General features: G+C 40.5%; 1 protein-coding gene across 2 annotated transcripts in view; it reads left to right on the top strand.

Annotated features, from left to right (window-relative positions):
- SUPT3H (SPT3 homolog, SAGA and STAGA complex component) overlaps positions 1 to 22,238 on the top strand; it is a 284,473-nt gene extending 262,235 nt beyond the window's left edge. The window contains exon 12 of one of the 2 annotated variants that reach the window (XM_026059416.1): positions 20,439 to 22,238. In XM_026059416.1, the coding sequence (XP_025915201.1) occupies positions 20,439 to 20,480 (42 nt within the window). In that variant the 3' untranslated portion in view covers positions 20,481 to 22,238. Of the gene's footprint in view, positions 1 to 20,418 lie in introns of both variants that reach the window. The other variant, XM_026059415.1, reaches the window with a different exon arrangement.
- The last annotated feature ends 1,909 nt before the right edge of the window (positions 22,239 to 24,147 follow it).

Here is a 24,147-nt window from a genome sequence, read left to right as displayed (position 1 = left end):
TGAGGGAATTATGTTGCAAATACTTGAAACTGTTTATTTTCATTTTTGGCTTGATTTTCTAGCATTGAAAAAACCATGTCTAATGATCTTGAGCATTCTTAAAGAAAAAAATTATATTTTACATAATGGTTTGCATGTGTGAGTTCCCTCTGGCAGGAGCACTATAATTAGCCTGTCGTCTCTCAGAGAAGAGACTATCTGTCTTAAAGATGCAACAGCGAGTCTTGGCTGCTAGACCTGGGAGCAGAACATTGTGATTTTGTTAAAAGATAAACATTATCCCTTTTCACTTATTCATCTTTCTCCTCTTCCTGCTTCTTTGGCTCAAAGCTAGCCTGGAGAAGCAGAGGACAGCTGAGTACAAACAGTTTTCTTCCTTCCTCATTCAGCAAACCATGGCGAAAGATCTTGGCTTCTTGACATCAATAACTTTGCTTCAACTCAACTTGGAACTGTTTGGGCAGCCTTTCAAAAAATAAAAAGGTACAATAAAAGGGGACTGAACTTCCTGTTTTACTCATAAAGTAGCAGATTCAGCTAAGGCACACTTTCCTTTGGGATTGTCCATGTTCTGCCCRGGAGAGTCGAGGATGTGGAATATTATTTCTTTGCACAACTTTATTGTAGCTATTAAAAGACAATCAGCTAGAATAGGGTGGTGGCAGACAGTGTTGTGTGTTTCAGTCTTTTGCGGTCTTGTTACTRAAGGAGAGTAATTTTGGTAGAAAGGCTTTGCTGCTTTTGGGTAGCCATGTGTGTCCTTGATCAGTGGAGGGGGAAGGAGAGAAGGAAAACTTAAACCACCACAGAGTCAGAAAAATGTAACGAGCTTGAGCTGGCATAGCAGCCCTGGTGTGCGTTAACTCTTGTATTATCGTGCCTGAGGTTTCGTTTGCAGCATCGACAGGGAAATCTGGAATACAGGAGATGATCACATATGGCATCTTTCCAGCCCCAACTGGCTACACTAGCAGGGACTGAGGAGGAAGGTGAGGTTTCCAGCGGGGACAGGAGGATATTAAATTTCATTTTGAAGACTGTCACATACATGTGCCAGTCCATCAGCGAATGCGTTGATGTATTGGTGAAAACTAACTGCAGTGGCAAGGACGCTTCTCCATGGATAATAATATATGGACCAGCTTCCTTGAAGGTACCAGTTGTCACATGCTCTGACTTGTACCATATCCATGTGTTCTTAAACTTGCTTTCTGATCCTTCCRCTGCTCTTCTCCTTCTGCCCCTCTTCCCTCCTATATTGTGTAATTTGTCTGAACAGTATAATTTTCTTATTCCTCACAACCTTTCCTTCTCCATCCCTCTGCTTTCCTGATGCTTTTCTTTGCCAAAGAGTCAGAGATTTTCTCAATTCTGAGTTCCTAAGTAAGCTGTAATTTTATTCTATTCTGAGTGAGCACTGCTACTGCAGGCCTGGAACCCATTACTGTTTGCATATATCTAGCATCACTGGCCATAGTGTCAAAGACCAGAGGGACTTCTGAGGACCTTAAAAGGTTTTCAAAATCACCTTGTTAGTCTTTTCAGATTCCCCCTTTTGTTTGGAATTTCTTTTTCTTTGAGTTGTACCTGGATTTCAAAGTCCAAGTGTATCTTTTGAAAGGTTCTTGTAAATACTGGTTGCCTTCCCAAACAGTCCAAAACCTAAAAGTCCCCTTTTAAATTAGCACCTCTTTCTAGCCTTGGACTTTGCAGAAAGTCACTGATCAGATCAGTGTAAACTCTCTGCAGTTTTCTGCAGCGTATTTCAAACTTTTCTGGACTGCCAGAACTTTGCTGAGAGGCTAAGAGCAAAATTTTTGCCAGTTTTAGGTTGGTACTTGCTCTCTGCCATTGTTTTGTATAATATTTCAGCACTTTGATTCTTCATCTCAGAAAGGAGAGATTGCAAGAATAAAAAATGGGAAAAAAAAATCAATCCCTTGAAAAGTTGAAAAGAGTAGATCTCAGAAGGAGGAGATTCCTTATCAAGAACAGGGAGTCAGCAATGTAGTGAAAGGAAGCATTGAAGAGAGATTTGCACTTTTAAAGACTGTTCTGAAGGTGCATGCTGAAATTTCTAGTGACTGTTCTTCCCGTTACAAAGGTTGTATGTTACTGTAGTATTCTGAAAAGACAAGATAGTTACGACTTGTGATATATATTAGGTTACACTGGGCAATCTGATAGCTCTTCTGCCTTTAAGCTCCTGGAAATGAATATTTATAGGAAATCTCATTTGGGAAATGGACAAAAGCTTGGTGAAATAAGACTGAAATAGTTTCTTACTTCTGCGGTGTCAGCAACTTCCCTACAGGGTTCTGCAATAAATGTTTGTTTGCCATGAAACTCCCATGCATTGAGCTTTACGCTATCCACGAAGTTTCCTCAACAAAAATAAAAGTCATGTCGAAGTGACCATTTATCTAGCCATCTTCTTGCTGCACTTTGCGTCTTTGCTCATCTCTTGGTAGTTCAGTGTTTGTGTCCCACGCCCCGTCTCTTATTGCTGAGCATGGTGCTGCTGGTCTGGCAGAGTTGGGAGCCACAAAAAACAGCTTCCTTAAGTGGTCTTTTGGGGAATTACATGTCTCATTTTAACTCTGCTTTAGAATAAAATGTTTAATTGACCTATGTCACTCRACTGCATAAATGAATGCAGGTTCTGAAGAGGCATTCATTCATATCCTTCCTCCCCTGGATGTCATATTGGAAGTCATTGGCAGGAAACAATTAATTAAACCCACTATCCTAATTGTTTTTAAAATCCTATGGAATAGCCGTTTCTGAATCTTGAATGTTAGTCTGTTATTTATTAGGTCAGATTTGTTGTCCTTCAGCATCAGTGCCTCCCCTTATCTTTTTCTCACAGTTCTCCTGGCAGCTGTTTGTTTCTGGGTTGTTGTTTTTCAGGACAAGCCAGGTGGATTAATCCATATTGTCTGTTATTTTCTAGACATAAGCATATCACTGAAGCATGGAACCATCTTCACTGCTTTTTTATTGCTGCTAGTGTTCTTCAGATTATGGATTAATACCCATCTATTGTTCTGTCTTAGTATTTTTCTTAAATTATTTGTTAAATCTCATTTTTCTGTTCTCTGCCGCTGCTGGCTCAAGGTTCTTTATAGTCAGTGCGAATGAGGCTTTGGCTACAAGTAGTACCAAGAGGAGCAGATGTGTAGAAAACAGAACAGTTGCTGCTATGGACCTGACGTTCATGCCATGAGCATCTCAGTGGGCTGTACTTCAGTCTAGTGCGAGCTCGAGTCTGGCCCTGTTGACTTAATGCCTGTTAGTGGTCGAAGTGCATCTTTTGATTTGGCTCTATCCAGAAAGAGTCCAGTTAGTGTGCTCTGAAATCATGCCATAGTGCAAACCGATGTGCAGGGATGAATGGGAGATTTGTTTCGAAACCGTGCCCCTGATCCAGACTAAATGCTTGTGTAGACGTACCCTTTTGTACCTGACTCAGACACTTTGGTAAATCCAGTAATAAGCATATCCAGATCAGTTGGTGCTTAAATATTTCTGTGCGTGTGGCCAAAAGGGTTCTTAACATCCGAATTGGACATGTTCTTTTCACATTAACGTTGCCGTTATTGTAGAGACGGCCGTAGTTGCTCGTCTTATAACTTGTATTTATGTAGAAAAGTAATACCAGAGAAATTCAAGTTAGAAAGAAGGCACAAAGAAACTAACTGTGGAACAAACTACCAAGTTCTGCATTGTCTAGCTCTTGATGACTCCAAATGGAGGTCAAACGAATTTCTGGAAAATATGCTTTTGTTAAACTGATTACTGGCCCAAAATAAGGGCAACTGGCTGAAATTCTGTGGTCTGTGGTACACAGGAGGTCAGACTAGATGATCTAATTTTCCCTTTTGGCTTTAAACTGTATGAATATGAGCAATCCTCCTGATTACAGGACACTTCTGGCCATTGAAAACTGCAGGATCAGGCTGTCAGTTACCAGTAAAGAACAGTGCTGTTCTGCCATGAAATTAATTTCGTAATTTTAGGATATCACATAACAGCATTGTTATATCCTGGTTTATGATGCAAAGAAGAGCTCTGTTTAAGCAAGGGGAAAACCACCTATAGCATGATTTACCGGATTAGGGCAACTGTGTATTGTAAACTTAGACTTTGGTATTGGCTATGACAATTCACATTCAAAATCAAGCTGAAGTAGACTTTGTTTGAGAATTTCTGTGCCAAGAAGGTTAACGGGTTATTGACAGCTTTAGGAATGAAAAGTCAGGGAGGAAATTAGAGCAAACATGTATCATGAGCCAGCACACAGCATGGCTGGTTTTAATAGACACGGCAGATCTTCTGTAGTAACGCCTCCATTAATGGTGCAGTTATCACTGGTTCCAGATGGTGTGATCATAAACACACAGAGCTTTTGCAAAGGACCTATAATTTTTCCTGATCCCTTCCTCCTCTGGATTCACCCAGAAGGAAGGCAAGTGGTACCACAGCCCACCCCAACTGTTTTCTTTTTTTTATTTTTATTTTTTGCCAGGAAGTGTGGGGTGGGAGCAGGATTACATATGGGCTTCCATAGAGCCCACCAACAGAGCCTGTTTTGAGGCTTTATTGAATGGGAATAGCCACTGGCTTTCTTAGCTAGTCCTCTTCACTTCGCTTTTGGTGCTGTGTTGGTCCATTCCCCATATTAGAAGGTAGGTTGCAACTCCCTTGTGTCCATTTTAGACTCTCGGTCTGGCTCATTTCTTTTTTTTTTTTTTTTTAGTATACGACATGTTATTAACTAAGTGCACATTTCTTCTCAGAGTTGCACTCAACCACTGCAAAATCATCAATACAGATAAAAGCTTGGAAAATGAGGAGATAGGAGATATTTTAAATTATATTCTTGACAAAATATATTCCTTGAAAATTTGATAAATTCTTCCGGTCTTCATAGTAAATATGATTTTGAACACATTTGAGAACTAGAAGAATAAGGAGTGTCTCCTAAAAAACTGCATCGAAAATATGTTTTTCTTCTAACCTCTACTAATATAAAGATGCTGCACTGTGAAAAAGCATGACTCAAATGGTACTGAAATGACAGTATGTTCTTTCCGAAAATTTCAGATCTTAATGTTTCTAGGAAGTAGGAGATACAGATTGCAATTTTTAAAAATTTCCTCATTGTAAACGCATTAAGACATTTTACACATCTCCATTTAGATCACTGGGCTACCCCAGCAAGAAATGTGTGAAAAAAGGTATCTGCTTTTAGCCTTTAATTGTGGAGAATGGTACAATGTGCCTTACTGGTGTATTTCTTTGCCGTATCTGGCTTATATATTTTTGAGGAAGAAGTGGGAAAAGAGAGAAGAATCCAGCTTCTGCTAAGCTCTGTTTGGTTTTGAATTGTTTGGGTATTTCCAAAAGCCAGCTCTGGTGCCTTAATCTTGCTTTCATCAAGCRTATGGTAATTCAAAATAGTTAACTAAATTTTGGTTAGTGTAGCAACAGATCTCTTCATATCTCACTCTTTGGTATGTAAGTAAACGCAGATAGTTTATAGACTGTTTTATTTCAGTTATTTCGACTGTGCCTTTCACCTCGTTGACCTGGAAAATCTAGAGTGCTTTAATAACCAATATCCTTTTTAGAAGCTTATTATGTGGCTCTTTTTGGAAAAGAGAGTTGAATATGTGGCATAGTATAAGGAATTTTGATGTAATTTGTTTAGAGAGGCTGTTGCTTGACAGACCTTTTCTGAGCAAGCTACATGGTAACTCAGAAATTGGAAGTCTCAGGGCTAGACTGGATAATGGACAATAGATGCTTTCACTTCTGCTGCTTGCTCAAATCCAATCTGTCAAAGATTGCAAATTGTTCCTTTTTAATACCGGGCAAGTGGCCTGTGAGTAATTATTTGGTTGATTCTGCCTAATGCCTGATTAAAATTTGCCCACAACACACAAACACCACCCCAGCTGGCGTCCTGGCCGGTCGTTTCGAAGGCCAAAGCTGAATCAGCAGCAGGGTTTGCTATATTCCCTTCCAGATCAGGACCAAGACGTTTTTTTGTGCAGTGTGGACAAGCTCATATTGCTTTGTCCTGAGTTTTGTTCACTGCAAAAGTATCACCTGTCATAAGCACCGTATGAAATGTTGTCAAAAAAAGAATTGCTTCCTCGGGGATGGATGAATTTCGTCCCCCTACAACGGGCTAAGGTCAGGGTTCACCCCATGGACAACTCCCCTTGGAGGGGTAAATATCACCAAAAGAAAACACTGCTCCATGATATCTCTGCATTTTCTAGGAGCTACGGCAGACTTCATCAGACGTTTTCAACTGACTCATGCCCAGCTAAAGACCAAGGGAAGGGAACTATTGCAGCAGTCCAGTGGTTTACCAAGGCACAACAGAAGCTTGCTTGGAGTGACCATTTTTGAGTTCATCTAGTCACAGAGCAGGGCTGAGCTAGGGGCCCCCATTTTCGTCGCAGAAGCCCCCGTCTTTCACTGTCCCACAAGAGGAACATTTTCACAGAGGTGAAATGTTCTTGAACAATTTCTTCAACGGGCACAAACATGTTTCGCTTTGACATCAGGGAGGTGTGTGCTTTTCTTTCCTCTCCTCCTTGCTTTCTTTTCCTCAAGCAAACTCAATAATTACAAACTCAATATATGCATATGCTCAATTTCTCTTACATTCTCCCTTTACTACTTCTTCTAGCCTAAATCCATCATAAGCAATAGATCCAACTGTGTGTATTTTGTGCAATGACTGTTAATATAATTGTATAGCCAAAAGTTGCTCAGGAGAGGATGAAGTAAGCTTGGATGGAATTATATCAAGACAGAGAGCCTTTCACTTCTTTACGGAAGAGATGATGTCAGCAAGAGACAAGGACCTGCAGCAATAAGGTTGGAAAGATAAACAGCAGAGAGAGAGAGGTGTTGGGCGAAAGGAAGTGAGAGTTATGACTTTTGGAAAGATGGGAGAGCGGGCTTGGAAGGAAGGGAGGATAAGCTGAACTGAGGTGCAAAGACAGAGATAAATAGARGGAAAGATTTAATTAAGGTGAAAGAGAAGAGAGTTGGTAAAAAAGAATTAGAAATAAAATTACTGTAGTGAGGAACAGAGGAAAAGCTGAACAGGAGAAAAGAAGAAAATTAAAGGATTTCAGGTTATTGGAGAATATCTTGTAGATTCTAGGAAAATAGTCAATGGTGGCACATGTTTTAGAAAAATAAGAAAGAATTAAGAATAGAAAAGCAAAGAAGAAAAAAGTACAAGTAGTACTATTTAAGATTTATTTCTGACCCTAATTAAAGATTTAGCCACATAGATCCCAGTGAAATGACTGGGAGTTACAGAACTAAGATTAATAGTTGGCTTTCAAAATTTCAACATTACAGTTTATTTTGTAGAAATGTTAGAGATTATCTCATATATTATATATATTATATGTAATAATAATAGATATTATATAATGTTATATAATGATATATAATAATGATACAATTATATGACAAAATATACACGCTAATATCTATATATGTTACAAATATTGGCATGAAGAGCTATAATAGTCCAGTTTCACATTTAAGATAGACTAAGATAGACTAGTTCCATGCCTTAGGTAAAACCAAAAGTGTAGAGAAATATGTACAAAGGAATTCTTTACTGAAATTCCTTGTTTGTTTGGGTTCTTTTGTTTTTGTTTTTAAAGCTTACTGCTTTTGATATAAGATACTTATGTATTTTGGTGAAGGAGTGGTTGAGATGAGCAAATCTATCCATTCCTAATGGACCTTTTAGAAAGTCACACTTGCATTCAAGTCTTAATTGCCAGAATAGTTCAGTTCCTATTTATGCATCCAAAAACAGTATCCAGATTCATGAAGGGAGAAGCATACTGAGTACGCCTAGGTTGATGAACCCTTTTGAATCAGACTGTAAGCACAACAAATTGGAGCTGAGAAGCTCCAGGATCTTTTGAAAACACAGTTCCCATTATATGTGCTGAGCATTTGAAAATGCAACTCTAATCTCTTAAAAATCCAGCTGTGCTTCTAAGGCCATTTTAATTACAGCCATTATTGTGTAGTGACACCAGCAACATGGAGTATGGGGCAGCAGATCTCTTCTTCACTCAAAGGTCATGTGTTGTATGAGTGTACCTGTGGTCCTGTGCATGTGACTATGTACCAATGCCTACAAAACAGGAGCAGCCCCATCGAGGTGCCTTAGATTCTTCTCTTCTTATAATCAAGATCTTGTGTGGGAGGAAATTTTCCTTCTCACTCGTAAGGATTTGTGGGAGAAGATGTTGAACCCATCAGCTGATGCAGCATTAAAATCTACACTGATCTCTGCAATCTAATCTTTAGTATCTGGAGTCCCACCTGGCTTCCCTTGACCAATTACTAAAGGATTTGTGCAGTCTGAAGAGTCAAAATCCTCACTGTAAGCAGGCTACAGTGGTGCAGATTCCTGCCACATACAGTGAAAATAGTTTGTTTGTAGTACGTGCTGACGGAGGCTTCTGTGGAATATCATTTACAGCCCTGTTGTCTTTGTAGATGCCTTCCACGATGTGAGAACACTGATGAGTGGAAGGGGGAGGGGGGGAACCTTCCACTTCCCATCTGGAAAACATCTGTAGCGGGCAACATATCTCTCTGTGAAGAAATGTGTTGCTGTTTCATAGTTTCTTCAAAGTGTTACATGGGCAAAAGGTATGAGCTTGAATTTGTACCAGTGTTGGCCGTCCCAGCCTCTAGAGCCATTTACAGAAATACCAAAATACTCTTTTCAACAAGACAGGCAGTAATGTTTCATGCTGTCTCACACAAAAAGAATGCAACATCAACTGGAAAAGTATAGAGTAGTCAAAGGGCTCCAAAAATAAAACAAAAGAAACAATATCATGCCCTTTTATTGTGGCCCCTTAACTCTAGTCCTCTGAGAACTGTGCTGACTGATGTCAGTGATGCAACCCAAAAATTAATGTCAATTACCCCAAACAAAATGCACATAAGTGATGGTAAGGGTCTGATTTCAGTCCGCAAAAGCCAGGAAATTCAGAGCTACTGCAGGGCTGAAAACCTGGATTTGACACTCCCGTCTTACCAACAGCCATTCCGCTGCGGGAAAGACAAGAAACAAAGGAAAAAGGGAGTTACACCATTACAATAAATGATGTGACTGAGACAACACACCCACTCTTTGCTCTGGTCTGGATCGACTGTATCCCATTAGCTTTGCTTAAAGACTAGAAATTGCAGTGTCTTCTTGCACATTTGGGGCATTTGAGCATTTGGGGTTCAATAACTCTCCTACCATCTTTCTGCTTTTTTTAGTATAAGCCTCTTTTATTAGTTTAGTAACAATATGTTTTAATGAGACCTAACTAGCTCTTCATTTACAGTACTTATTTGCTGTTTTTATATACCCAGAAGTCAGAAATGGAGGTATTGCTATGAGCATGATCAGTGCACGGTATATATTTGATGCAATAATTCTGCATCCGAACAGGATCGACCTTGCACTCTGATAAATGAACATGCAGTAATCGAGCTGTTCTGGTGTCAGCACGCACACAAATCAAAATGTTCTTACATCAAAGAAGTACTTATGAAAAAAACTTTCATACAGGATTTAAATATTCTTCAGTGTTATTAAAAAAATATGGAGTCTGATATCATGAAAAGCCCTTGATGGAGTTACAAGCAGGTAATCCATCTCCCTATCTGTGAGCCTATATTTAATGATTGAGCAGTGGCAATCAGCCAGAAGACTCTCATGGCCTGGCCAGTTTGTTTCCAGACAAGTATCGGTATTATAGATACGTTTTTCTTCTATAAAATTGAATTAAAAAAAAAAAAAAGAGAGGCAATGGTACTGAAAAAGAGAGGTTTTGATATGCTGAGTCAGACTGGTCAGATCTTGTCAATGGTATTGATCTGTCCAGCTGTTCAAAAGAAGTTTCATTTAAGCAACATGTGCCGTAGGAAATAATGTATGTAAGGGGGAGTATGGAGAGGGAGTACAGTATGAAAGTTCAGCGTCAGCCTAATTCTTTCATTTTCCTTGCAAAGTAAATCTCTCTGCCCCCTCCRCAGACCAGTCAATAAGAAATGTTGGAAAGCAGTTTCTAATCAGTTCTAGAAAGGACATTTTGGAAGTCTGCTATTCTGAGCAAGTGCCCCGTGTCTCCAGGATGGGCCGCTTTGCCAACACATCAGGCGGATTAGTACTAGAGAGACAGAAAGATATTTGGCTAGTTTATACATAACTTGAGCCACGCATTAGAGACACTTGGAAGCCACGGCCTCTTGTCAAGCAGCTTTTCCAACATATGAATGTCGATGTATTTTCATACAATTTAAAAGAAGGCCTTCCTTGGGATCCCGAGTTTCTTGATGCTTTCTTGCTGGTACTCTCTGGCTGAGAAACCAGCAGCTCATAAGTTGCCAGAAACTCTTGATTATGCCCTTGAATAAGGTATACCAAGGACTCTCTTATATGCAGGCTGCCCTTATGCAGGAGCCCTCACGGCTTTGAGCAGTCTTTTCATGCTGGCCGAGGTGCCACTAGTGCTCTTAGTGCCTGTTGAGACACCTATCTAAATCCCCAAAGGAGCCTGTCTGTCCTGCAGGTTAGCAGCTGAGGACCTCTCACAGCCCGGGGACGGTTTGGAGCAGCAGGGACAGTCACTGCAGCCCGGGAAATGCCAGGACTGCAGCATGGGTGGTGATGAGGAGGAGACTACTCTGTTTACATTTCCCCAGTTGCTCTTTTCTTATGAAGAAGCCACCCACAGTCTAGCTCTTAATATGCTCGGCATGTCTAAGCGTTGAGATCCTAATTGCGCGCTGTCAGGAGATAGGGAGCAGGGCCACTATCACACAGACCAAGTCAGATGACTAGATCGATTCTGGGGCAGATTTTTTCCTTCTCCTCTTATTCACTTTGCATATGCTGAAGAAATCTGTACTTCCTATTGCTTTCTTCATGCTTAGATACTGTTGGAATCATATAAATGCATCACTACTTTGATCCGGCTTGCAAAGGCCAATGCCAAGTTGTTATTTAAGAAAGGAGGATCTTCCCATGATTATCACCAATCGCAAGTAAAGTGTTAACTGCTTAACAGAAGTAACTGCTCTGCTTTATAATTTTTACAGACACACTGCATTCTTTGCACAAAGAGTTGCAATATGTACCAATATATACCTGGATTGGAGATCAAATAAGGGATGGAGCTTTGATTTGAAGGATAAGGGTGTTTAACTTTCATACTTAATACAACATTTTTTAAGTTTGGATTTGAACTTGGTCTTCAGAAGTTCACATGAGATCAGAAAGCATATTTTGATTTGGGACTACTTCTGATATAAATGTCATAAAACCTGGTATTATATAATAATTTATTCTGCTTCTAAAGAATGGTTGTAACTGGGTAAACTACATCTGCACTTGGATTTTTCTCTAACGTGTTACAGAAATACAAGAGATCAATTGGATGTCATTCTAAAGCCTAATCCTAGGTAATTTATTCAGTTTTACCTGAGAGAAAGCTCCAAATATATGTTCTTCTGTTTTTAATCAGCCCAACTACAATTGATTCAACTTTTGCCTGAATAAGGAGTGAGTAAAAAATGAGTGAGAGCCTCAAGATTTGGCTCATATTCATTAACCTCAGGGCAGACTTCATTTTGTATGATTTTTAAGCTATTAAAATGTTGGTTGGCTTCCATTTGAGCTCAAATTCCTAATATCACCAAATAATTATGTGTAGATGATGAAATGAAAAAACAGGCATGTAGTCTCCAAACGCACATTTCAGTCTGGGTGGCTGAAATGGCTCATAACATTCGATGCATGAAAATGGGGTGGATTGAATAAATTAGCAGAATCACAAAAGGAAACCACTATAGGAAATAGTTTTACACGTGTAATCACTGAAATACTCTAGTGAATGTGTCAATCTGTACTAAATAAATATATTTGTTTATAGACATGCTCTGTATTAGCTTCCACTCTTTCACAGCACTTTGCCAAACAAAATCCCACTAGAAGTAGGATGTTCGCACCCGAGTAGGAGTTTCTTGGATAAATATTTTTTCTATATTGAGACCAAAACCACTTCTACAAATTTCAGACTTTGATTGAAATAGTATATTTCTTTTGCTTTTTTTCTTCCCATCTCCTCCACTGGCAACCACTGATGCATTACCTTAATTCCTCTTACCTCCCACCGCTATGGCGAGCGAGAAGCCCGCTGGAAACAGAGCGCAGCGGCCGGGAACCGGTGCTGCGCCGCGCGAGGGGTGGCCGCACCCAGATGCCTCTGCCGGCGAAGGGCCTTGGAGCCTGAGAAAACTTCTGTTTGCAGGCGAGCTTTGTGCCCTGCGTTGTTGGTTAGGCTCTTATTTCCCTGTTAAAACGTTTCATTGACTCCAAGGAGGAATGCAGGTGGCACGTGTTCGGAAAAGAGCATTCATGGAATAGTTGCGGGGGGCAGCAGGAGAGAAGCATGTTGCACAGTGGCATTAGATGCTCTGTTTCAGGGCCACTGGTCTTTTTTTCCCGAATCAGGGAATTTATTTCAAAGTAGTACCCGCTCCTCCCATCCTATCCTGTCCTCCTAGCTGCCCATTTCAGCATCCTTTTCTGTACATCTGGAATTTGAGCCATTACAGTGGAAGACATAATGCAATGAAAATAATAATTATTGAATAGCATACGGTATTTTCAAAGCACCCCGCATTAGCTCTATAATCAATCAATCCTCAAAACAGTCTTAAGTGAGTGATAGTATTTCTGTTTCAACGGCAGAAACACAGAAACGTTAAGTGGTTTGTCTGAGGCCACACAGCAAGTAAGTGTCAGAGCTGGGAGCAGAGCCCAGCCCTGGCTCCTGCCCTCTTACTCAGACTGCTGAACCATATTGTTTCCAAATAAATTCCCTAAAAATCAAATGCTCCGCTTGTGAGCAGTCGCGACATGTAGGAAGAATTTAACTCTCTTCTGACGCTTCCTGCAGAACAAAAGCTTGAGCCTCTCCAGCAGCAAAAAGAAACCTTGAAAGGTCAAGAAAAGCCATCCATGGAGAGAGGGAGCCATCCAGGCTATTTCACGCTGAATTACTCTGCATCACAAGTTGAAAGAGTTTTTATTATTAGTGGTAAATTTTCACATGGGAGTTGTGTGACTAAGTATCTGTGCAGTGCCCTSAGTCATAAACCGTAGTCTGCAGAATCTAACCGTACAGTAAAGCTTTCTCTTCWTATGTCTCAAGGCTTCTAGCTTTAACTTCATTCTCAGACATAATAAAGTTGCCCACGAGTTGAGACGCATCCGAAGAGGAGACATTAGTCTCTGAGCAACGGAGASCGTTTCACCCAGTTTGACTTAAGAAGGTGAAATTTTAAAAAGCTAACTGTGATGCTCCCGAGGAGATGTGGGCTACCAAGGAGCTGTCACAGTTCCCTTGCAGAGGGTGGTGTCCATCGTGCCGATGGTGCACATCGCCCTCCAGCACCTTGGGGAGGACGCCTGRGCGCTTTGCAAGTGGCATGTCACGGGTGGACAGTTGTGAGCCATTAGACCTACTGCAATAACAACTTGCCAGATTTCAGCTTGTCCCTTGGTACAAGGAGTTGTGGTGAAGGAACCCAGCTACAGTTTTTGCAGCCCCAGGGAAGGAATTCCTCTCGCTGTCTGTGAACTGAGAACAACACTTGGATCTCAGTGCAGTTAGACTCAGAAGAGGAATTTCCTTCAGTGTGCTAAGCAACATCTTCTTTTCTTTAACAATTAAAAAGAATTTCTTGTTCTCGGATGAATAAGTCTATTAAAGTTGGTGGCACTGATGGGAAGAGCTTTGCGAAAATATGTTTGTTTTGCAAAGCTGGCTGCCAAGTATTGTTTTGTAGTTGCATTTTTTTCCTTCTTTCTCCACTGTTTACAATACCCTCTGAGAAACTTAAAATGATCTTTCTCTCCCTACCAATTTTGTTCTTTTTTGCTTTTGGCAGATGTTGGTACCCCGCTCCCACACCCCGGTTCTTCCTGCAACAGGAGCCATGATCCTTTTGCCTTGTTTTTCTTTCTTATAACATCAGCCCAGCCCTGAGAACAGCATTCGTTAGTCAACTGCAGAATCGCAAATTAGGCAAAACGAGCTGAAGGACAGTAAGAAAAGCCTTCAATTTTCTTCTCCTTTCACTGTGCAAATGCGAGTGGTATTGCACAGAGGTAACTGTGGAAAACCTTCGGGCCGTCTTTCTCAGGGCTCCCGCGTTCCCATCAGCCTTGGGAATCGCGTTATCCCCAGTAGTAGAAGGCAACGATAAAAAAAGTCGGGGCTTTCAGATCTAGACTATATTCTTTAACAGGCTTGGATGATATATCCTGGATGTACCCTGTTCCTGGATACAGCAGAACAGTTTTATGTGATTATTGAAAAAGTTTACGCTGCTGGCGGATAAAAAGTAAGCAGAAGCCCCGAGCTGACTTCACTGGAAAGCATTTTGTTACGAACTGTTGAAGGGTGGTTCRTGGAGGCCGTGCTTTTATCAGGGCGTGATGCTTGCGGTTGCCTGTGGGAAGGCGCTGGTGCTCTCGGCGCCCTCCGAGAGCACAGGTRTGGTGGAGTCTACGTGGCCAACCGAAGACTCGGGGAACAAACCCGAGGAATGACATTTGCGGTTGCGCTTCTGACACCTAACTGCGGTTCCTCGGGGACTAGCTGCGGCACAAGCGCGGTTGCGCTGCCAGGGCGATCGTCGCTCTGTGGATAAGCGGATGTTATAGCTGTCAGCRCAGCAGTCTGGCCCCAGCGTAAATGAAATTGGTGAGAATTTGTGAATACAGCAGAGGACATCGTTTGGTGCCTAGCCCGAGTTTGTAATCTGCTAAGCCTGTGTGTTTACACRTATAAATATGGGATTTGTTATTCATCATTAACCATATACTAGACATTATGTACATAAAACATTCCCTCATTCTGTGAATAATATCAGACATCTGTGCTTTGGCTACTGATTAAAGATGGGTTTGTAGAATTGGAGCCTTCAATGCTATTGTCTTAAATTGGAGAGGAGGAATTACGCATTATATTTCTTTTGTAACGTGTATGTACTTTTAATAAGGAGAGGTTATATCCACATAAGTTTATTTAAACCTAAACAGAAGCAGCTAATTCTAAACAACATATGGATTTTCTTTTTCAAACAATGTTGCGTATACTTTGCCTCCTAAACTAATTATTATTTTAATCTCTAAATAAGCTGACACTTCTTTGCATGTGGTTTGCCTGTGCAGGCTGGGAAAATTAGAAGAGCAACCTTTTAATCACAGGGGTTTTTGTGTAGATGTTTTCATGTACAAAGAACTGTGAACCAGTCCAGAATGACTCGTTTGATATTATGGGGGCTAATGAAATTTCAAAGTTAACATTCCACAAATAAAATGGAAAGAACAAACAGGGAGAAARGGAGCAGATTTAAAATTAGAGAATCTTTGTGTTTTATGGGTTCCAGGTTATTTGGAATGGAATGAAAGTTAATGCTACATCCTTTTTTCCATCCTGCCAGCCAGTGTCTGATCCAAGAATGTCTCTTATTTAAAGGGCAGGGCTCCCTCCACTGTTCTTAAATAAAGGCTTTCACTGTCTGAGATCTAATCCTCCCTGATTTTCACAGTAACATTGTTAGACTGCATGAAGAGAATTATTTAATGAAAACAAGTTTTGCATATGATTCCCCTGTCATAAGCCCAGTCATGTCATATKGTTCAATTTACATTTATGCAAATAACAGAGAATAGAGCAAAATTACCAAAGGAGGAAAGGACCGTGGCATGTCACAAACAAGATGTGCCTATTTGTATTTATGTTTGCTAATGAAGTTCAGCCAGGATTTGCTCTTTGATTTTGATGTCTCCGTCTGCCATTCCACTTTATGCATTGTAATTAAACCACTTGCCCACACACATGCACAAGGGTAACAAGAAAGGCAGATTGTGACTTTTAAAAATGCTCTTCTGTAACTTGCTTATATGGGACCTATAATTCAAGATTTACTGTCTTTAAATGATACAACAGACCATATTCTCCAGTGGTATGAAATTGTATCTCACCTTTAAAGTAAGCAGAACTGCAGAATTAACCCAGCTGAGGATTTGGCCTAATAAATTTTAGTGTCTAGGATGTCCGTTGGAGATGTTTTACCCTAGACTTCCCAAATTTTATCCCAAATAAGAATTTAACTCACATCAGCCCACTCAAAAATCACAGCTGTTTCTTTCTCTTGCCAAAATTGTTCTTTCTCATCATGTTACAGCTGTGAAGTAAGTTATGCRCTACTATAAATTGTTAACTGGAAACCATTTCTAGTTAAGGTACCTGTTCAGAAGTCTTTGTTTTTGAATCTGATATGTTCCCAGATTGAGGAATACTCAAGTGTTTGTTTGGGTTTGGCTTGGGCTTGTTTCTGTAAATCACAGCTTCAGTATATCCGTGTTAAGAAACGTGTGATGTTCTGCGCAACAAATTGGCCCTATTAACTCTTCAGTAAACTGTGTTTCATTTTGTGTGACCCACTACGGGGGCAGGAGTTTTGCTGCCCTCTTCATGGAGCAGTTCTTCTTGGTCTTTCATAGCGTGCTACATCGTGCTACCACTACAGGAGAGATGGGACAAAAGAGGGAGTGGAGAATGGATGACTTTTCTGTGAAATTTGAGGAGTTACTTGACCAAGGCCTTTTATTCCAGAGCTCTTAAGATTTCCTTTTTAAGCTGTTAGTTTTGCCTGTTGTCATCCAAACCAAGGGGAAAGCATGATCTTGCTTTTAGATGACTGGCAAAAGTGAACATTGCTCTTCATTTCTGCTTCACTATACCTCCTTTCAGACTGTTGGGGGGAAAAAAATGACCCTCATTTGCTAAATAATGATCATGTTCCCAGAGAAGGAGATTTTTAGATCAGAATCCAGTGTGCTTTGATAATTTAAAGGCACAACTCTTTCATGTTTGGGTTCCTAGTGCAGTAGGCAGAGAGAGGATGCATGGAATAATGCAGTGCTGAGGCTTAACCGATGTGAGTTTGGGGTTGCTGTGTCACTTGCAAATGGCCAAACTGGGAGAAGGTTCAGCAGATTGTCTAAAAGAGATGAAAAAAGTGCCTCCACGTGGTGACTAGATGGGCACGTAGAGTACTCAACATAAAAATTATCCATGCCTTTCCTCTACGTGCAAGGACATGGCAAGAGCAGACTGGGGAAAGCAGGCAAGATGAAGGGTCACGTAGCTGCTTTGAGTTTGGTCCAGCCTGCTTAGGATCTGGTTAGGGATAGGAGCAGTCTGTCGTCTCACCTTTAGCAAGGTCAGAAGAGAGGATGTACCATTTTGCCGTATGAGAACAAGGATCAGGAAGAGGTTCTGCAAGAGCTAGCTTGACCAAATCGGTTTATATCGCCTTTTCATAGCATGGAATGGAATTTGTTTTGGGAAGGTGAACTGTGTAATTTGTACCAAGCTAGGGGATTTCTCATGTATAAAAATTTCCTAATTTTTATTTTCTTTTTTTTTAAATAGATCTCTTTCTATTTAAATTTCAAATTAAATTTTGAATTAAATTTCTAATTAAATTTAAATTATGGGGCTCCAGCAGGGACCATGGACCTATGATATCTCCTGACATTGCACTATAGCAAGATGTTATGTACCAGCAAAACGGATATGGCTATGGCCTGCCATTTTCATCCCACATCAAGAGTCTGCATCAACTCCTATCTGTAATTCTGAGCCAAACAGTCATTTATTTAAAACCGGATACTGCCAAAGTGGGAAAAAGCACCCAAAAAATCTCATTCAAGTCCTTTACATTATATCAAACCACAGTGAATGACTGTCACATATAGGCACGCTCTCTCTCTCTCACAAGTGCACCTACACATACAAGTTTTATAAAGAACATCTTGCGGTTTCTTTTCACAGCTCTTGGCACGTAAAGATACGTGTTTTAGCATCATGAATTCAGCCGTATATATCTTTAAGATAAATGTCGTAACTCAGAACTATGGGAGACCTGTAAACTATTTTTGCTATGCATACGGAGATTTTGGAGGCTAAAGCTTTATTATCTAGTAGTGTATCAGAAATAGAAAGAACTGTTACCTTGTTATGGAGCAGGATGAATCAAACTCCTGCGAAATGCTGATTTTCAAAACAGCTACCTTTAAGCCGAGTTTGAAGGTAAAGTCTGTTTCTAGGTAAAATGCTTCAATTTATGGCTAAATTCCGTAATAAAATATGCATATATCAGAATCACTCTCGTTGGCTGGGGAAGGAGAAGTGTGTTGTTTTCATTATTGCTGAACTTCAGAATGGCTTGAGGAATTCTCTTGGTCCTTTCCAAAGAAATTGAACTTCGGGCAGCGATTAAAGCGAAGGAAATTTCAGCCCAAGGGCAAATGTTTCAGAAAGTTAAAAGTATGTGAAACAGGGAGTTAAGTAGGAAATAGTTTTCAGTCCTGACTATAGCCCCACTAGCTATAATACGTTGCTAACTATAGCCCGGTGGGTGCATTCACCTTTCTGAAGGTGTTAACCTCCCTGCTCTGAAACGTGCTGCCAACATGACCTTCTCAGGGAGATAGCTACCTGGATAATAGTGCCCGTGTTGGAAAAATTTGAAATTCCATTATTTCCCAGGTGAGCCCAGCCAAGCCCAACTTTGCTGTGCAACCACAATTCCTTTCGCAAGATTCAAGCGTTTATCTTCAATGTGGATCCAGCGTTAGCCTCGGATTCGTTTAGCTCCGTGTAACCTGCACAATGGCCCTGAATATTTTATTTATGTGTTAAAGGTTCTCGCTCTGGTTATAAAGCTCTGTAAAAATATGAGGGTCAAAGAGCTAAAGCCGTTACTTTTGCATAGGCTTCCAAATGCCAGCCAGAAAGGTTTGGGCAAGCTGTGGATCCAGCCTCCCTTGGACTTGCTGCGTGTGGTTGTGGGAATATATTGGATCCTTTCAAAATTATTGGCTAGTCTGTTTTGGTGTAGTTCGTGTTTGGGTATAGAGTCTCTGGATTTTTTTGTTTGCGGTGATACTGTCACGTCTGATGACCGGCTATACATCCCAGAGCTGGTACTCTGTTCTTTGACTTTAATCCCATATGCTGCTAGATCTAGGCACTGAAGTATGGTGTTAATGTAAAGGATGCTCTAATAAATATCTTGTACCTATTTCCGTTTGCACATTCAGAGTCTGTAAATGTCTCTCTGAAGATGTTTGCTGTTTTTGGAACTATTTCCTTGCTATTCAGTATAAATACTATTTATGTGCAAAGTTGTCTGAGGTTATCCTTTGCTCTGTTTTAATGATACTCTTCTAATCCTAGTTTAAAGGAGGAGAAATTGATCTCACTAAAATTAATTTGGAAATCGGTGCAGGGTAACTGAACGTGGTAGTTATATGCGCCACTTCCCAAGGGCTCAAACATAAGAGGCAGAAAATAAATCCGATGAAACACTAGCTGTGATGAAATAAAATATAAATATATTTTCGTTTGCAAAACTGAATGACTACTGAAGGTGAACCAAAAGGAGGAAAAGTATTTAAACTCCTCCAAAATGGAAATTTTGAAGTTATTATTAATATCTAAAAATATTCTTAGTAATACATTTTTTAACTGAGACTATCCCCTTAAAATATAGGGTTTCCAGTGTTCCTGGGTAAAAAAAAGATGTAGCTTCCTGTATTGATTCAGAAGGAGATGTTAAAAATGCATGAAAGTTATTTTAGAGAAACAATGTCACAGTATCTTGTAAAATTCTTTTCTCAAATACTGTTTAACTCTTCTTTTTCTTTATCATGGAAGACACTTGATCCCGGGTTACAATATATGGGATATCAAATTATTTTGCACTGACCAGAGCTTCTTTAAGATTAATTTGGTTGGGGTGGGCGGCAGGGGGATTATACCACTGTCTGTTTACATAGCTTTTGGCCCAGACTATAAATTAGGTTTGGAAAAACTGTAATGATTCAGTAATTTATAGACTATTAAGATATTTAGGTTAGAAGCGATCCTGGAGCATAGTGAATGGAGAACACATGCTTCTAAAGGACAAACAGATTCAGCAGAATAGTGTATTTTTGGCCTCATCTATTTTGCAGGCAATTAGCAAAATAGGACGCTGCATTTTTGCATATCTCCTGCTCTCCCGAAATAGAGTCCCTAACCACTTGTTAACCACACTGATTTTTTAATAGACAAAGCGGTCGCTTACAGCTTCCCCACCAGAAATGTTCGGATTAAGCCCGCTATTAGATTGCAGCCAGAATAGTCGGCAAAACAGGAAGCAAGCCTTGCCTTTCTCTCTGCCTTCTTCCCTTGTTGGAGTTGATGTGATAATTCATTGCAGATTTTCTCATTCTTTGACAGAGTGCCTACCGCCGAAACGGGATGACTTTCCTAGCCTGCTAATATGGATGTGGCCGCGGCAACAGGAAAGACACTGTTATATTAAGGTGATTTTTCTTTTCCCCCCGGTGGAAGGAAAAAAAAAAAAGACAAAACACAACACAACACAAAAAAAAMCCCCCGCAAGCTCTAACGGCTCCGTGCACCGGCGAGTGGGCTGGTTTGTTGTGACTATCTGCTGGCTGCCGCTGTCTCTTTTTTCCAGCCCCCTCAATCGTTATTCTTGTTTACTAGCTGGAACGTTTAGCTAATTAATGGCAGGATGTTTGGGAGAGCGTGTAGGTGGACAAGAATGCAGCTTGCACAGTGCGGAGAGCTGCCGTGGGCTCGCCGCTGTCAGCCTGCTGCTCCAGCGCGGGGTCGTTTTTATTTAAGTGCGTGGAAGTCCGTTTTAGTGGGGGGGGGGGTTGTGCGGCAGGACGGGGTAGAAAGAGGCCAAAGATGGAACGGGCTGTATAGTCTTTCCCTGTGATTTCCAAAAAAAAAAGAGAAAAACAGCCCTGTTTTCCATCGTTTTCTCTCGGGTAATTTTTAGGTAGTGTTAAAATGGCATAACCCAGTCTGACCCAGTAAGGGGCTTTCTGATACCAAGTTCAGAGCCAAAGTTCTCTTTTTTTTTTCCAGAAAAAAGCTCAGATAAATGATACTTTATCAGGCAAAGACCGTCTTTTTACAGACGCAGCGATAGGCTAAATGCTCAGCCCCCAATTCTTAATATTCACACCTCTGTTTTCATTCCATTCCTCCCCGAGGGCTCGAGCCACCTCTCTCCCGAGTCAAGAGAAGTGCAGTGATTTGGCACTGAACTGGGCCCCTGTTAGCCTTGAGTACCTGAATAGCCCTGTCTCTCCGAGTGCCTCTAGTCAAAGGCTCAAAGTTATATACTGGCTGAAGCATTTGCTGCAGAAAGCAGATGTTGTCTCTGTTGTTGACGAAGGCAGCGCTGCTGTTGAATTGGGCTGAAGAAGAAATGGGCTCCTTTTTTTTTTTGCCTTTTTGTATTTTAGTCCACTGTGTTTGTTTTCAGATTTCTTCTGTAAATCTCAGTCCCTCCCTCTATGGTTCGTCCCTTTCCCGGCTCCTCCAGCCTTCGCTTTCCTCGCAAACACATTCATTTCTTCCCATAAAAACTGTACAAATATAGAGCTAACCACGATGATGCTTGACCGGAGAAAAGGGCTTATGCTTCGGCCCTTCCTCGGGATCTACCGGCATTTACTGCCCGTGTCCCTGTGGTATCCCGCTGGCCCAGGGGTCCCCTTTGGCGGCTCTTAGTGCAGGCTTAAAATCTGATTTAAACCTCAAATTGAGGCAGAGCACTCGAGGGATCCAGAGGAGATCAGCAAAATAGTGCTTTTATATAGTGCCGCCATCCTTCTCCTTTGTGCTTAGTTTGGGAGGTCTTAACTTTCACTCCCGCTTCTCCTATATGCTGTTGAAGTCATTTATAAGTGGTTTGGTTGCCCTGCTTTCCTGGACCTGCTTGTGAAAACTTTAATAAATATATATTTTTTTTTCAGTGATCAGAAAAACGTCTCTTTCCCTTGTAACCAAAATGTTGTAAATGTGAACTTTGTACATCAAATATTACTGCCATTCATAAATTGCTTTTTTCTTTTACCTGCTTACAGTTCTGTTTTCTGGAATTAATCTATGTGTAAAGGACTAAAAGTAATGTGTACAATGCAGTATATTAAACAGCGGGGGAAGTTTTCTGATGTTCCATCTGTGCTTGTTGAAATGTATGATTAAACTTTTCTTTTTATCATCATTCTTATTTTTGTTGGCGTCCTTAATCATGGAAAATTATATGCTTGCTGTAAACATCCAGACTTTTTAAAAGGACACCAGCATTTATTGTATTTGGTTTCGATCTGCAGGCATATAGACAGAAGAAACCATTTCAGGCACTGGGTACTGGAATCAAAATTCCTTCCGTAGCTGTATCTCTCCCAGATTTTACGTTTTAAAATATGCATAGGCAGAAAAAATACTGGCACTTATTTTTTACTGCTCTACTTAAAGTCCCAGAGAATGAAGACTCAACATACATTTCTCTCACAAATATGACAGGTCGTGTTTTTGTTGGTCTGCTGTGTGTTTGTCTATCTTGAACAGTCTGACAGGCAATTATTTATAAAATCTGGGTTTGCCCAGTAAACCCATATAATAACCTTTCACTTCTCTACATAAGTCAGTGAGCTGAATTTAGAGTAAAACAAGGTAGGTTGTGTCTCCCTATCTTGGAGTAACCCAGTTATTCTTATATTGGGAGGTAATACCTTTTTCTCATCTTCACAGTTTTCTTTCTTTAATTCTGTTTAAAACCTAAACGAGACAAATAAGACTTATGCTGCACGTGCAGCTTGTCTTCACACCACTTTAGATGCTGTAGAAGCTGAGATACGTGTTTAAGGTGATGCTATGCATTTTGCCTTCAACTTTTTTCTTTATAGTATGCATAGAAGTGAGGCTGAATTAACGTGTACTAACAGCTTTGTGTTTGTGTAGGGCCACCTGGTCAATACTTTTGATCCTTATTACAGATTTAATAATAACTGAATCAGTTAATGCTGATTATTTAACGTGCTGTCCGTGACTTGAACAAGTGGAAACCGGACRAATTTCAGTAGGAACAAGGTTGCGTAACGATTACGGGAGCAGGAGTTTTACTCACAGTTCAACGTCTAACCTGCTGCGTGGATATATTGCCTCTTTTTTCGGTTTCTCATTCTTAGCCATCTGCAGAAGAGGAAGAATAATTCAACTCCAGATCGTCAGAGGTAAAGGAGGTCCAGGAGCACAAAGCAGATCTTCAATTGGGGACCGTCTGGTTTCCCATACCGACCAACCCGCCCTTCGCTGGGCTTTTTTGGGCACCTCTCAAGGGTTTTTGCCAGCAGCCGGAAGGCAGGCGAGGCCGCGCGTGCTCCACGGTTCCCTGGAGAGGGTCCCGATGTTACACCATTTGGCCTCCCTACGTTTTCAGGATACGGTTCTCTTTGTCAAGTGAGSACTGCACCGAAAAGAAAAGAAAAAAAAGTGTTTTCTGGCACTTCTTGAATTTAGATGAACCTTAGCATTGTATTAACGTCCTGCCATCAGCCATGTGTAGATCTCATAAAATATTTTATAGTTTCCTGTCTAGCTCGTACAGAACGTTTCATAGTACATAAACACTTCTACTAATAATTTAAAGAATAAATAGATAGTGACATTTGTCACAAGTCTAACCTCTAGTTGAAACTTATACTGTTACAGTTTTGTTTTGTTTTKTTTTTGCCTAAGTGAATCATCTTGTCCAAGGTTAGGCTTTTTATACCTCTCCTATATATCTGTACAGAGCAGCGGTGCAACGTGGTGGCATGCATTAAATCCAGGGCTTTATTCGGAGGGCATGGAGCCAGCGCAAAGCAACAGAGCCATCCCTGAAGGAATTGAATGTAAATTTGATGGTTTAAATAAGGCCAGATGCCTTAAAATTATTTTCAAAGCTGCGTCTTCTAATATAGCTCCTAACWTTTTTTTTCCTGCTTAAGATAATGACATTGTGTTTAAAAAATAATAAGCAAAACAGCTCTCATCTGTTATGGGGAGACAAAAATCAGATACTTTAACCTCCGTAAATCACTGAAATGTTGGCAACTGAAACAAACTTTTAAAGGGCAGA

The sequence above is a fragment of the Apteryx rowi genome, unplaced genomic scaffold (genome assembly GCF_003343035.1).
Source record: "Apteryx rowi isolate R43461 unplaced genomic scaffold, aptRow1 scaffold_157, whole genome shotgun sequence".
NCBI classification, from domain to species: Eukaryota; Metazoa; Chordata; class Aves; order Apterygiformes; family Apterygidae; genus Apteryx; species Apteryx rowi.
The sequence above is the reverse complement of the archived record's forward strand: the minus strand, read 5'-3'. Positions and strand labels throughout refer to the sequence as shown.